Genomic DNA, 12,633 nt, shown 5'->3' with positions numbered 1-12,633 from the left:
ATAATATATATTAAAAAAGACTTTAAATGGGGTTATTCACAAATGATACTTAAGGATTGGAACAAATTTTAAGCAATTTTTACTGAAATTATTTCTCAGAAGTCCATCTTCATTGTTTTAAGCGCTTTTTTATTTCAGGGTTAGGGTGGTTTAAATATTCCAAAAATTCTTCTGCCATTAAAACCCAAATCAAAATTGCAAAAAACCAAAGCCTTTTGACAACGCGTATTTCTTACAAACTATTATTAAAACATAGAGAAACATGGGTGGCCCTGTTCAGCAGAAAGCTAAAGGGACCAGCACTGAGCGTCCATGTTTAGACGATGTGATTTCCTCTACATTTTTTGAAATCGCGACGCGTTACTGGGACCATGGCGTTGAATCGCAAAATGATTCTTCTGAACCACCAGCAAAGAAACAAAAGAAGACTACCAAGACCAATACCAAGAAATCTACAAAAAAAACAAATTCAGTTATATCAGAGGTTTATGTGGAACTTGCAAAACCCATGATGACATCTGCGACAAATGCAAGTGCTGCCTTTTCGTCTCTTATGTTCAATATTTTCATTTTGAACCATTTGAAGTACCTTGAGAAGTAAGCAACCTTAATATTGTGTTTTGTTGTTCCCTCGCTAACTTATTTAGATACCTTTGGGAGAACTTTTCAGATGATTCTAATGATCAACATGTTATTTCTATTGCGCTAATGGTGGTGGCAAAAAATAATGAGAACAACAAACCTTGGGGTAAGTTTGACATGATTTTTATTGGATTAGTTTTTTAACACAAACTAGAAACCTTGAGCCAATCTTCGGATACGTTTTCCAAGTTTTTTCATCGCGTTCTTTCTATTCTTTCTACACCGTCCACAGAATTATGGGTTCGCACACAGCTCGTTCATTTCCTCACCATTGCAACTAAAAGTCTCGATGTCCCGATAATTCGCAAGGAGATTGCCCCTGTGGTTTCAATTTTAATTTGGAACCGGTTAAGCTCAGAGACTTCACGAACAGAAATCATTACACAGAACCCATCATTAAAAAAGCTTTGGAAACATTATCAAAAACGTTTGACAAGTGCTCATAAAGAAAAGGGTGAGGCTTACGCCCATCTCTCTGTGGCGAGCGAATGGCTATATTCTACAATCATGGGGTTTCTTGACATTTTATACAAACATGACGAAGGACAGGCTAGAAAAATTGTTCACTCAGATAGGTTTTTATATACCACGCGAATTTTGGAGTTTTTGATTGCGCTTGTGTCACAATTACCAACCAGAAGATTTACAAATACACTTTTGGTTGACGTTCACCTGCTTTCCGCCATTAAACAATCACCATTTTACAAGAGTGTCATCGATGATGGAGAGCACCGTGCACGTGTGTTTTTGGAACTTGTCAACTTGCTCGACTATTACATGCAGTTTCCAATTGACGACTTTTCTGGGAAACAGCTGAACGAAGATGAAGCTCGTGAAAGACTAGTGGCACAATATAAAAAGCTAAGGACTACGGCATACGAAAATTTTTTGGAGGATACTGGATTTTTGGCTTACTCAAATTTAGCATCTTTGGGTAAACGCGAGATTTTAGCCGATCATTTGCAGTCAATCACGTTACAACAACTGGAATCATTTTGCGAAGCACTCAACCTGCGCACTCAGTACCCAATTGAATCATTACCCCCACCAGAAAACAAACGAGAATTTTTGCTTGAGTGTATTTTTGCGCGATATGAACAAAAGGCTACTATCCAACAATTATGTATGTCTTTAGAAACCCTACCAACCGAAGACACGCTTTTCTCACAAACTTTGAGATTGACTGAAGAAGAAGGTGGTGATGGAAACACCAATGTTTTGCCATTACCCATCCCGCAAATGGGACTACAGTACTTGAGCGTTACTGACTTTTTGATGCGAGCTTTCCAACTAGAACGGTACGAATCTTTTTATCAAATTCAACAAGATATTGAAACAACAGTCCAGCGACTTAAGCCACAAACAGTCATTATGAATAGTGCAGGAAACCAAGAAATCAAAACAAAGTTTAACGGCTCAAGCAAGATGGCAGCCAAGTTGTCGACGCCTGTTGCCATTCTTGAAGTTACACCACCCAAGGTTGGCTCATATGATATTGTTCAGGAAACTAAAGAAAAACCTTCGCACAGTTTTGTCAAGACTACAGAAACTACCATTATTCCTGCTCCTGGAAAAGTTCATGCTGAATTGGTTGTTGAATTTGAAGGCCAGAATGCTGGATATGGTGTCTTGTCTGAGTGGGATGCATTACGACCTGGCGAAGTTGTCTTTTTGGCGGAACTTGTGACTCCCGCTGCAGCCCGATCCGCGTCTCCTCTATGGGAACAAACTGGAATCAAACATTTAAGATCTGCCGAAGTGATCAAAGTTTTGGATGAGCGTGATCGACCTATTTATAAGGGTTCTGGTCAGGATAATCTTTTCGATATTGATGAAAAAGATCTTGATGATTTTGTTGACATTGACGACAACGACTTTGATGGTGAAGGCAAGTCGACAAAGCGTGGATTTCGACGACGACGTAAATTGCACGTTTATTTGGATGCATTACAATATGCTAAAGATTCTGGAGCGTTGCACATTTACAAGGATCTCAATGTGATTTTGAGGCGGCGTCCTAGAGAAAACAATTTTCACAAAATTTTGGAAAACATTAAAAGTTTAACTCTTGAGGGTCAAGGAGTTTCCGAGCGAGCTGTTCCTGAGTGGCTTGTGGAAGTTGTGTTAGGGTTTGGAAACCCAAGCGGGGCCTCTTATGTTGCAATGCACGAAAACGAGAAAACAAAAGACTGGTTTGCTGACAAAGTGAATTATTTTGACACATTTTTGGATCGAGAGCACCTCGAGGGAAGCTTCCCCGGACGAAAGGTTATTGTGGAGAAATTAGAGGAAGAAGACGATGAGGGGCGCGACCCAAACGGGGACCCATTGCCTCCATATGTTTTACCTGGGTACATTGAAGGATATAAGGGTAGCAGTAGCCGTGACGGCGACGCTAAACTTGTTACCGAGCCGTTGAAAGCCGTTTCTACGAGGGCTGAATCTGTGTATGGGCTTGCACCGAAGAAGCATAACAAGGTGCGATTTACACCCCGGCAAGTAGAGGCACTAGTACGAGGCGTGAGTCCTGGTTTGACTGTAGTGATTGGGCCTCCAGGCACAGGAAAGACAGATGTTGCTGTTCAAGCAGTGGCAAACCTTTACCACAATTATCCTGAGGAGCGAGTTCTTGTTGTTGCACACAGCAATAACGCGTTGAACCACATATTTGAAAAGATTGTTGAGCTTGATGTGGAAGGTCGGCATATAGTGCGGCTAGGTGGTGGTGAAGAGCAGCTCGACGAAAGAATTCGCCAACAGCAGGGTAAGGGTTCCAAGAGACAGAAACAGCTGTTATTGGTCGAAGCCGAGGGGAAGCCGGAAAGTGGTAATGCCGGAGCCGACAGCGGACCAGGATTTGGAGGGTCTTTTTCCAAGTATGGATGCGTTGAACGGCTGGAACAGACGCGCGACGAGGTGCTTGGAGCAGTGACCAGACTTGCAGCATCTGTAAAGACGGCTGGGGCCGGGGGGTACGGAGAAGGAAGTGATACTGGACTTGCATTTTATGAGCAGGAGGTCAAGCCTCGGTGGGATCGATACATTGAAGAGGTGGGCAAAACTATGAGAGAAAACAATAAAAATGGAGACCAGAACAATGGGAGTGTGGAGAAAGTTATTCTGGGGTTTCCGTTTGCAACATACTTTTCAGAGTCCGGGGAGGATGAGGACGAAGGCCGGGCACGTATTTTTTGGTCCTTGTGCGGCGGCTTCGAACAGGCCGAAGCCGATGATGGTGACGGGAACCATTTAGATAGTGTCCGGCTGAAGGCGCAGTTTCAAAAATGGTGGTCAAAGGTGGTGGAGGTTGAAGGCACAGCCGTGCATGCGGAGAAGAAACAGACAAAACTTAAGACGAAAACTAATAATATGACTTTAAAGCCCAGCAAAACCGTTTTCGGACGAGCGCTAGCTGTGGCCGAACGAGTTTATGCACAAGAGATTCAGGCTCGGCTTTTTGATGTTCTACGCGAGGTACGCCCGTTTGATGTGCTTCGAGGAACTCGCGTGAGAGCGGATCGACTAGTTCATGAATCTGCGCGGATAGTCGCGGTAACGGCTACTTTTGCGGCTATGAATCGTGCCGAGCTGCAACAGGCTGGGTTCCAATGCAACAGCATTGTTGTGGAGGAGGCTGCACAGTTGACAGAGTTGGAGACGATACTTGTTTTGGCACTAGGCGGCCAGCAGAGCGTGCGGCGGGTAGTGTTAATTGGCGACGACTTACAAAACGCACCAGTGGTGCAAAACAGTGGCCTTCGTCAATATGGGCACTTGGACCAAAGTTTGTTTGGACGACTTGTGCGGCTTGGGACTCCGGCAATTGTGTTAAATGCTCAGGGACGAGCCCGGCCTGAGATTGTGGCACTCTACGACTGGCAGTACCAGGTGGATGGTGACGGGGCTATTGGGGGTGAGGGTAGTAGCAATGACAGCACTAATAATGGCAACTCCAGCATTATCCGTGGGGGTTCACTAGAGCACTTACCCCGGGTATTGGCGGCTGCGGAATTGCAGCGACCCAATCCGGGGTTGTTGCACAGTTGGCAGTTTATTAATGTTGAGGAAGGAGTGGAGTCGGAGCCTTCCAAACATTTTTTGCAAAACGTTGCCGAGGCTGAATATGCAGTGGCCCTATATCAATACTTGCGATTGTTGGGGTACCCTAGTCACAATGTTACGATTCTAAGTGCTTACTACGGTCAAAAGAAATTGATTGAAGAGATTGTTGAGCGACGTTGTTGTGGAGGAAGAGGAGGTGGAAGCAACTCTTCAAAGAGTTTTGTGGGAGAAATTTTTGGGAGACCTGGGGCAGTGAAGACAATTGACGATTACCAGGGTGAGCAGAATGACATTGTGATTGTGTCACTTGTGCGCACTAAGAGGGTTGGGTATCTGAGAGATCCGCGACGATTGACGGTTGCTCTTTCGCGTGCACGCCAGGGACTTTATGTGTTAGGACATGGTGGGCTTGTACGGGGGCAACTTGCACGGGATGAGGAGATTGTGAGACGCATGCTTGAGCGTAATGTGGATGATAAGTTGATGGTTGTGACTGGGGAGATGTATGGCAGTGGGTCCATTAGTACAACCAAGACGCAAAGGAAACAGAAGGATAGAGAAGGAGTTGCAATTGAAGGAGTTGAGCATTTGGGGCAATATGTTTATGAGATGGCCAACACGCGACAGGCATATCTTAAGAGCAAGCGTGAGAAAGAGGGCAGATAATTATAATTATAATTATAATGATAAAATGATAGTTGATGAGCGAAATTATACACTGGATATATTTACTACTAAATTTACTCTTTATGATAAATAAATTATGTTTAAGACGCACTACTTAAAAGAAGAATCATGAACGAAAAAATAAGAACAGATCGTCCCAATAGATCGGGGTACATTAGTCTGTAGCAACCTTGGAGAAATTGCATGAAGTGTGTACTAAAGGTGTATAATGAAAACCTGTGTTATAAAGATTTTTTTTTAAAAAGACATGTGCAAGAAATTTTGAATTGAGATAAGAACTTGGCCAATGGTTGGACAGTAGTTTCAGTATTTTTAAAGTTCTTTATGTCTGGCCATCTTTTCAAATGGTTTGGTATTTCAGCCATAAAGAAGGTTTATTTATTTTTTATTTTTTTATTTTTTTTTTTGGGAGGACCTAAAGGACCAGAAGATATAAGAAAGATTACATAATAAAACAATTCTTATCAGTTAAAAGAATATGACATAATCTATTAACACGTGATTCTGGGGCATTTCAAGAAAAAAAAACGCCGCCAAAAGCGAAAAGCAGCACGTAGCAACCTTAAAAAAAATGGCAGCGACAATAACCGAGCAGATGGGGGTTTCTATTTATTCTGCTGTGAGATAAATAAAAAAAATTAACCTCGTTAGAAAGATCCGAGTACTAACTACACTAAATATCTAAAACTTTTCAAGAAGAAGAAAAGAAAAAAAACAACTCTGGTTCGTCATTATTGTTTGTGTGTGCGCGCATCTGGGGACGGACATCCAACGGCCGGCGGATGGAAGATCCGGAGATGATAATGAGAATATACGAGTCTTCATGATCTTTATCATTATAATTTCAGTAATATATGCCAGAGCAAACATGCAAAAACATTTTTGAAGAAGAATCCCTTGGGGAAACAAAAAACGTACAAATCAAAAGTGCACCCATCATAAGTGTAGCTGTTATCGGCTGGGCAGTCAATGGGTGATGGTGATTGTGTGGAGAGTGTGGACATATATATATGTATAGTACATAGAGCGGTGTAAAATAAAATTAGTGTGTAATGCTTTGGTGCAACAACAACAAAAAAAACCTGGCCATACACCTTGCCAATTTTCAAATCAGACTTTTTATATAAAGGGCGGGCCGTCCCCCCAAATTTAATTAAATCTTTCAACTTTTTTTCTTTTTTTTCTTTTTCTTTTTATTTTATTTATTTTTTTTTCCTCTTATTATTCTCTTATTAAATTTTTATATATTAAAGAAATAAAAGAAAAAGAAGAATCAATCGTCTTTTTTTTATTATTTCATAAATAAATAAATAAACCTAACAATCTATATACACAATGCCCTCAGAAGAAATCCAGGAGCTTAACGAGGAGGTTGCCACCACCACCTCCATTCATCAGATTCGCGCAGAGTCCTCAATCCTGGGCTCAATCAACAAGCTGCTAGGTTAGTACTTATCTTTACAATTCTTTTTTCAATTAAACACAATTGTACTAACTCGTCCTTTTAGTTGCTAACCGTGGTGAAATTCGTAAGTATTAATACTGGGTTGGCTGCGTTAAAATTATGTCACCACCAATCCTTCCTTATCTCTAAAATAATCATCTTTATACTTCGGACATGCAACACCCAGATCCGGATCTTTTAGTCCTTCCCCCTCCTATTTATTTTTTTCTCTTTCAATCTGTCATCACGCTATATTTCTCTCCAACAAAAAAAAATATACTAACCAGGTTTTTTCTACCCCCATGTTTTTTTTTTGGGTAACCCGGGCTTGCCGGTGACCCCTCAAAATTTTCCTTTGAAATTATAGCCATCAGAGTACGTAAACAACCAAAAAACCAATTTTCTTAGAAAAAAATCGCCTTCGATAACCGTTGTAACTAACACTGGTATCTTTTCTCTTTTTTTTGCTCACAGATTTTCAGAACTGCTCACGAACTTTCTCTGCTCACAGTAGCCATTTTTGCCCATGAAGACCGACTTTCTATGCACAGACTTAAGGCCGATGAAGCGTACGTATTATTTGCATTAATCAATTAGCTAAATTTTTTTTAATTTTTTTCCTTAATTCTTAATTCTAACCCTCAACTTTTTTTACAACAGATATGCCATTGGTCCTAGAGGTAAATACACACCAGTCCAGGCTTATCTGCAAATTGATGAAATCATTTCAATTGCAAAGAAGCATGGCGTCAACATGATCCACCCGGGTTATGGTTTCCTTTCTGAAAACTCTGAGTTTGCCAGAAAGGTCGAGGAATCTGGTATGATTTGGATTGGCCCCCCACACCATGTCATTGACTCTGTTGGTGACAAGGTCTCTGCTCGTAATCTCGCTCTCAAATGCAACGTCCCCGTTGTTCCAGGTACCGACGGTCCCATTGAGGATATTAAGGATGCTCAGGATTTTGTCGATAAGTATGGCTACCCAGTCATTATTAAGGCTGCCTTTGGTGGTGGTGGCCGTGGTATGCGTGTTGTCCGTGAAGGTGATGACATTGGCGATGCCTTCCTCCGTGCCAGTTCTGAGGCCAAGACTGCCTTTGGCAACGGAACTGTCTTTATCGAGCGCTTCCTCGACAAGCCCAAGCACATTGAAGTCCAACTTCTTGCTGATAACCACGGCAATGTCATTCATCTTTATGAGCGTGACTGCTCTGTCCAGCGTCGTCACCAAAAGGTTGTCGAAGTCGCCCCAGCCTTGACCCTTCCTGAGGATGTCCGTAACGCCATTTTGACTGATGCGGTTACGCTCGCCAAGACTGCCAACTACAGAAACGCTGGTACTGCTGAGTTTTTGGTTGATAATCAAAACAGACACTACTTTATCGAAATCAACCCCCGTATCCAGGTCGAACACACCATTACTGAAGAAATCACTGGCATTGATATCGTTGCTGCCCAGATTCAAATTGCTGCTGGCGCTACTCTCGAGAAGCTTGGCCTTACCCAGAACAAGATCACTTACCGTGGCTTTGCCATTCAGTGCCGTATCACCACCGAAGACCCAACCAAAAACTTCCAGCCCGATACTGGTAAGATTGAAGTTTACAGATCTTCTGGTGGTAATGGTGTCCGTTTGGACGGTGGTAACGGTTTTGCTGGTGCCATCATTTCCCCCCACTACGACTCCATGTTGGTCAAGTGCACATGCTCTGGCTCTACCTATGAAATTGCTCGCCGCAAAATGCTTCGTGCTCTCATTGAGTTTAGAATCCGTGGTGTCAAGACAAACATTCCCTTTTTGCTTGCTCTCTTGACCAACGAGACCTTCATCAAGGGTGACTGCTGGACCACTTTCATCGATGACACTCCAAAGCTTTTTGAGATGCTTACTTCTCAGAACCGTGCCCAGAAGCTTCTCGCCTTCCTTGCTGAGCTGACTGTTAATGGTTCCCAAGTTGCTGGCCAAATTGGTCTGCCCAAGCTTACCTCGGAACCCGCCATCCCCACCATTTACGAGTCTCCTGATGGCCCTGCTATTGACGTTGACAATGTCCTTCCTCCCAAGGGTTGGCGTGATGTTTTGCTCGAGAAGGGCCCTGAAGGCTTTGCCAAGGCTGTTCGTGACTTTAAGGGTACTCTTATCATGGATACTACTTGGCGTGATGCTCACCAGTCTCTTCTCGCTACTCGTGTTAGAACCTACGACTTGCTTAAGATTGCCCCTACTACTTCCCATGCTCTTGCTGGTGCATTTGCCCTTGAGTGCTGGGGTGGTGCTACTTTTGATGTTGCCATGCGCTTCCTTCACGAAGACCCATGGGCTCGTCTTCGCAAGCTCCGTGCCATTGTCCCCAACATTCCCTTCCAGATGTTGCTCCGTGGTGCTAACGGTGTTGCTTACTCTTCTCTCCCTGACAATGCCATTGACCAGTTTGTCTTTGAGGCAAAAAAGAATGGTGTCGACATTTTCCGTGTCTTTGATGCCTTGAACGATCTTGAGCAACTCAAGGTTGGTGTCGACGCTGTCAAGAAGGCTGGTGGTGTTGTTGAAGCCACTGTCTGCTACTCTGGTGATATGCTCAACCCTAAGAAGAAGTACAACCTTGCCTACTACATTGACTTTGTCGATAAGATTGTCGCTATGGGCACACACATTCTTGGTATTAAGGATATGGCTGGTACCCTTAAGCCTGCTGCTGCTACCAAGCTTATTGGCAGCATTCGTGCCAAGTACCCTGACTTGCCTATTCACGTCCACACCCACGACTCTGCTGGTACTGGTGTTGCCTCCATGACAGCTGCTGCTCTTGCTGGCGCCGATGCTGTTGACGCTGCTTCCAACTCCATGTCTGGTATGACTTCTCAGCCTTCCATTTCAGCCATTTTGGCTTCCCTTGAGGGCCGCACTGAGACCAACTTGGATGCCAACAAGGTTAAGGACATTGATGCCTATTGGGGCCAGATGCGTCTTCTCTACTCCTGTTTTGAAGCTGACCTTAAGGGCCCTGACCCAGAGGTTTACATTCACGAGATTCCTGGTGGTCAATTGACCAATTTGATTTTCCAGGCCCAGCAGGTTGGTCTTGGTGAGCAGTGGAAGGAGACCAAGAAGGCTTATGAGGAGGCCAACCGTTTGTTGGGCGACATTGTAAAGGTCACTCCTACCTCCAAGGTTGTGGGTGACTTTGCCCAGTTTATGGTATCCAACAAGCTCTCCTACGATGACGTTTTGGCTAAGGCCTCTACTCTTGACGTTCCCGCGTCGGTTCTTGACTTTTTTGAGGGTCTTATGGGCCAGCCCTATGGTGGTTTCCCTGAGCCTCTCCGCACTGAGATTCTCCGTGGCCAGCGCCCTAAGCTTACTGAGCGTCCTGGTAAGACTCTTAAGCCTCTTAACCTGGCTGGCATTAGAGCCGATCTGGAGAAGCGCTTTGGTGGTAGCATCAATGGCACTGACGTTGCCTCTTACACCATGTACCCCAAGGTTTACGAGGAGTACCGCAAGTACACTGAGAAGTATGGTGACTTGAGTGTTGTCCCCACACAATACTTTTTGGCTCCTCCTGAGATTGGCAAGGAGTTTGCAGTTGACATTGAGAAGGGTAAGACTCTTATTCTTAAGCTGCTTGCCATTGGTGAGCTTTCCACCCAGACTGGTACCAGAGAGGTTTACTTTGAGCTTAATGGTGAGATGCGTAAGGTCACTGTTGAGGACAAGTTTGCCGCAATTGAGACTGTTACTCGTCCCAAGGCTGATGCCCACAACCCCAATGAGGTTGGTGCTCCCATGGCCGGTGTTGTTGTGGAGGTTCGCGTCAAGGAGGGTGCTGAGGTCAAGAAGGGTGATCCTGTTGTTGTCCTCTCTGCCATGAAGATGGAGATGGTTGTTAGCGCAAACTCTTCAGGTAAGATTTCCGAAGTTCTTGTCAAGGATGGTGATTCCGTTGATGGCTCTGACTTGCTTGTCAAGATCAAGGCTTAAGGGAAGGAAAGAAGTAAAATAAAAAAGAGAGAAAAAGAAAAAGAAACAATTGTTATTATTAGTATATTATAAATTAATTTTTTTTACGTTATTTTTTAAGCACCTTGAGCATATTCATCAACGACAGAATCGTAGACTGCATGGTCTTCATAAATGAGACCTTCTTCGTCGACAATTTCATCATCAATGCCAGCTTCTTGGTACTGTTGGTATTCAAGAATCAAGTCTTTAAGATTTGAAGAAGCTTCGCCAAACTCGGCAAGTTCCATACCCTCGTTTGTGTACCAGTGAAGGAAAGCCTTGCGCTTGAACATGAGCGAGAATTGGTCCGAGATGCGGGAAAGAAGCTCTTGGATAGCAGTTGAGTTTGCAATAAAAGTTGCAGAAGTCTCGAGGCCCTTGGGAGGAACGTTACAAACTGAGGTTTGGACGTTATTTGGGATCCACTCGACAAAGTACTGAAAGTTACGTTGACGGGCGGCCGCAATTGCATCCTCGACCTCCTTCATGGCGACTTTGCCACGGAAAATAGTAGAGATTGTAAGGTACTTCCCGTGGTACGGGTTACAAGCAGCCATGACATTTGTCGGGCTGAAGAGCTGTTGGGTAAGCTCAGGAACAGTGTAGTTTTGGAAAGACTTTGCATTTGTCGCAACAAGGGGTGCAAACCCGGCCGTGAAAAAGTGAAGACGAGGATAAGGCACCAGGTTGACAGCGAGCTTACGCAAATCACCATTGAGCTGGCCCGGGTATCTTAGACAGGTAGTAACACCAGACATGACGAGTGCAATGAGGGCGTTGAGGTCCTTGTGGGTGGGCCGCGCAATCTTGAGAGTGTTTTCGCAAATGTTGTAGAGAGCTTCATTATCGAGACAGTAGGTAGCGTCGGCGTGGTCAATGAGCTGGTTGAAAGAGAGGACAGCATTGTATGGTTCAGTGACAGTTTCTGAGACCTTGGGTGATGGCAGGACAGAGTAAGTAGAGAGCATACGGTCTGGGTACTCTTCCTTGATGCGAGTCAGCAGCAGGGTACCGAGACCGGAACCGGTACCACCACCGAGTGAATGGGCGAGCTGGAAACCTTGTAACGAGTCTGCCTGTTCGGCCTCATGTCGCACGGCGTCCATCACGCTTTCCATGAGCTCTGCGCCTTCAGTATAGAAACCTTTAGCCCAGTTGTTTCCAGCGCCGGAATCACCGCTAATGAGATTATCTGGTCGGTAGATGTGGCCGAGGGGGCCGGAGCGGATTGTATCAAGGGTAGCGGGTTCCAGGTCAACAGCCACAGCACGGGGGACGTACTTGTGGTTGGATGCTTCGGAAAAGAATACATCGATACGCTTAGATGAGTATTCGTCCTGGTCTGGTTTGAGATGGCCATCTGCATCGAGGCCGTGTTCCTCAATGATTGTGTTCCAAAACGCAGTAGAAACTTGGTTGCTAAATAGGAGGGGATGAAAGTGTTAGGGAGGGGAGGAGGGATGGAAAAGGATAATAAGATTAGGGGGGGGAAAGAGAAAAGTTTATAGGAATTGAAAGATAATTACCCTAGAAAGAGGTTGATAAATAGTTAGAATATAAGATTAAACAATGCAAACAAATTTTATAAAGATTTTTTAATTGACTTACCTGCCTGGCCACATTGGATTGAGACGATTTCACGCATAATTTCTGGTTGTTGTTTTGGTGGGAATTTTTTTTTATTCTAATTGTTGATGTTGATGTTGTTGAAAGATTTGGAGGTTTTCAAAAACAGCTGGCTGGTAAAGAAAAAAAAAAAAAAAAAAAAAAGGAGATAAAAAAAAGTGAAATA

General features: G+C 44.0%; 3 protein-coding genes across 3 annotated transcripts; 2 read left to right on the top strand and 1 right to left on the bottom strand.

The window, feature by feature from the left end:
• Nucleotides 1–262: 262 nt before the first annotated feature.
• Nucleotides 263–5,370, top strand: SAPINGB_P003208 (uncharacterized protein; the record flags this gene model as incomplete). Its single annotated transcript, XM_031997926.1, has 3 exons — nucleotides 263–597; nucleotides 648–748; nucleotides 797–5,370. 3 exons carry the CDS (start codon nucleotides 263–265, stop codon nucleotides 5,368–5,370), a joined length of 5,010 nt encoding a protein of 1,669 aa, XP_031853817.1.
• Nucleotides 5,371–6,726: 1,356 nt separating this feature from the next.
• On the top strand, nucleotides 6,727–10,820 carry SAPINGB_P003207 (uncharacterized protein; the record flags this gene model as incomplete). The annotated part of the gene is made up of 5 exons (XM_031997925.1): nucleotides 6,727–6,835; nucleotides 6,900–6,920; nucleotides 7,203–7,210; nucleotides 7,310–7,404; nucleotides 7,496–10,820. The coding sequence occupies 5 exons, from the start codon at nucleotides 6,727–6,729 to the stop codon at nucleotides 10,818–10,820; spliced, it is 3,558 nt and encodes a 1,185-aa protein (XP_031853816.1).
• A 95-nt stretch (nucleotides 10,821–10,915) lies between these two features.
• Nucleotides 10,916–12,463, bottom strand: SAPINGB_P003206 (uncharacterized protein; the record flags this gene model as incomplete). Its single annotated transcript, XM_031997924.1, has 2 exons — nucleotides 10,916–12,260; nucleotides 12,450–12,463. 2 exons carry the CDS (start codon nucleotides 12,461–12,463, stop codon nucleotides 10,916–10,918), a joined length of 1,359 nt encoding a protein of 452 aa, XP_031853815.1.
• Nucleotides 12,464–12,633: the final 170 nt, after the last annotated feature.

The sequence above is a fragment of the Magnusiomyces paraingens genome, assembly GCF_902498895.1.
Source record: "Magnusiomyces paraingens strain CBS 517.90 genome assembly, contig: contig2, whole genome shotgun sequence".
Classification (NCBI taxonomy): domain Eukaryota; kingdom Fungi; phylum Ascomycota; class Dipodascomycetes; order Dipodascales; family Dipodascaceae; genus Magnusiomyces; species Magnusiomyces paraingens.
The sequence above is the reverse complement of the archived record's forward strand: the minus strand, read 5'-3'. Positions and strand labels throughout refer to the sequence as shown.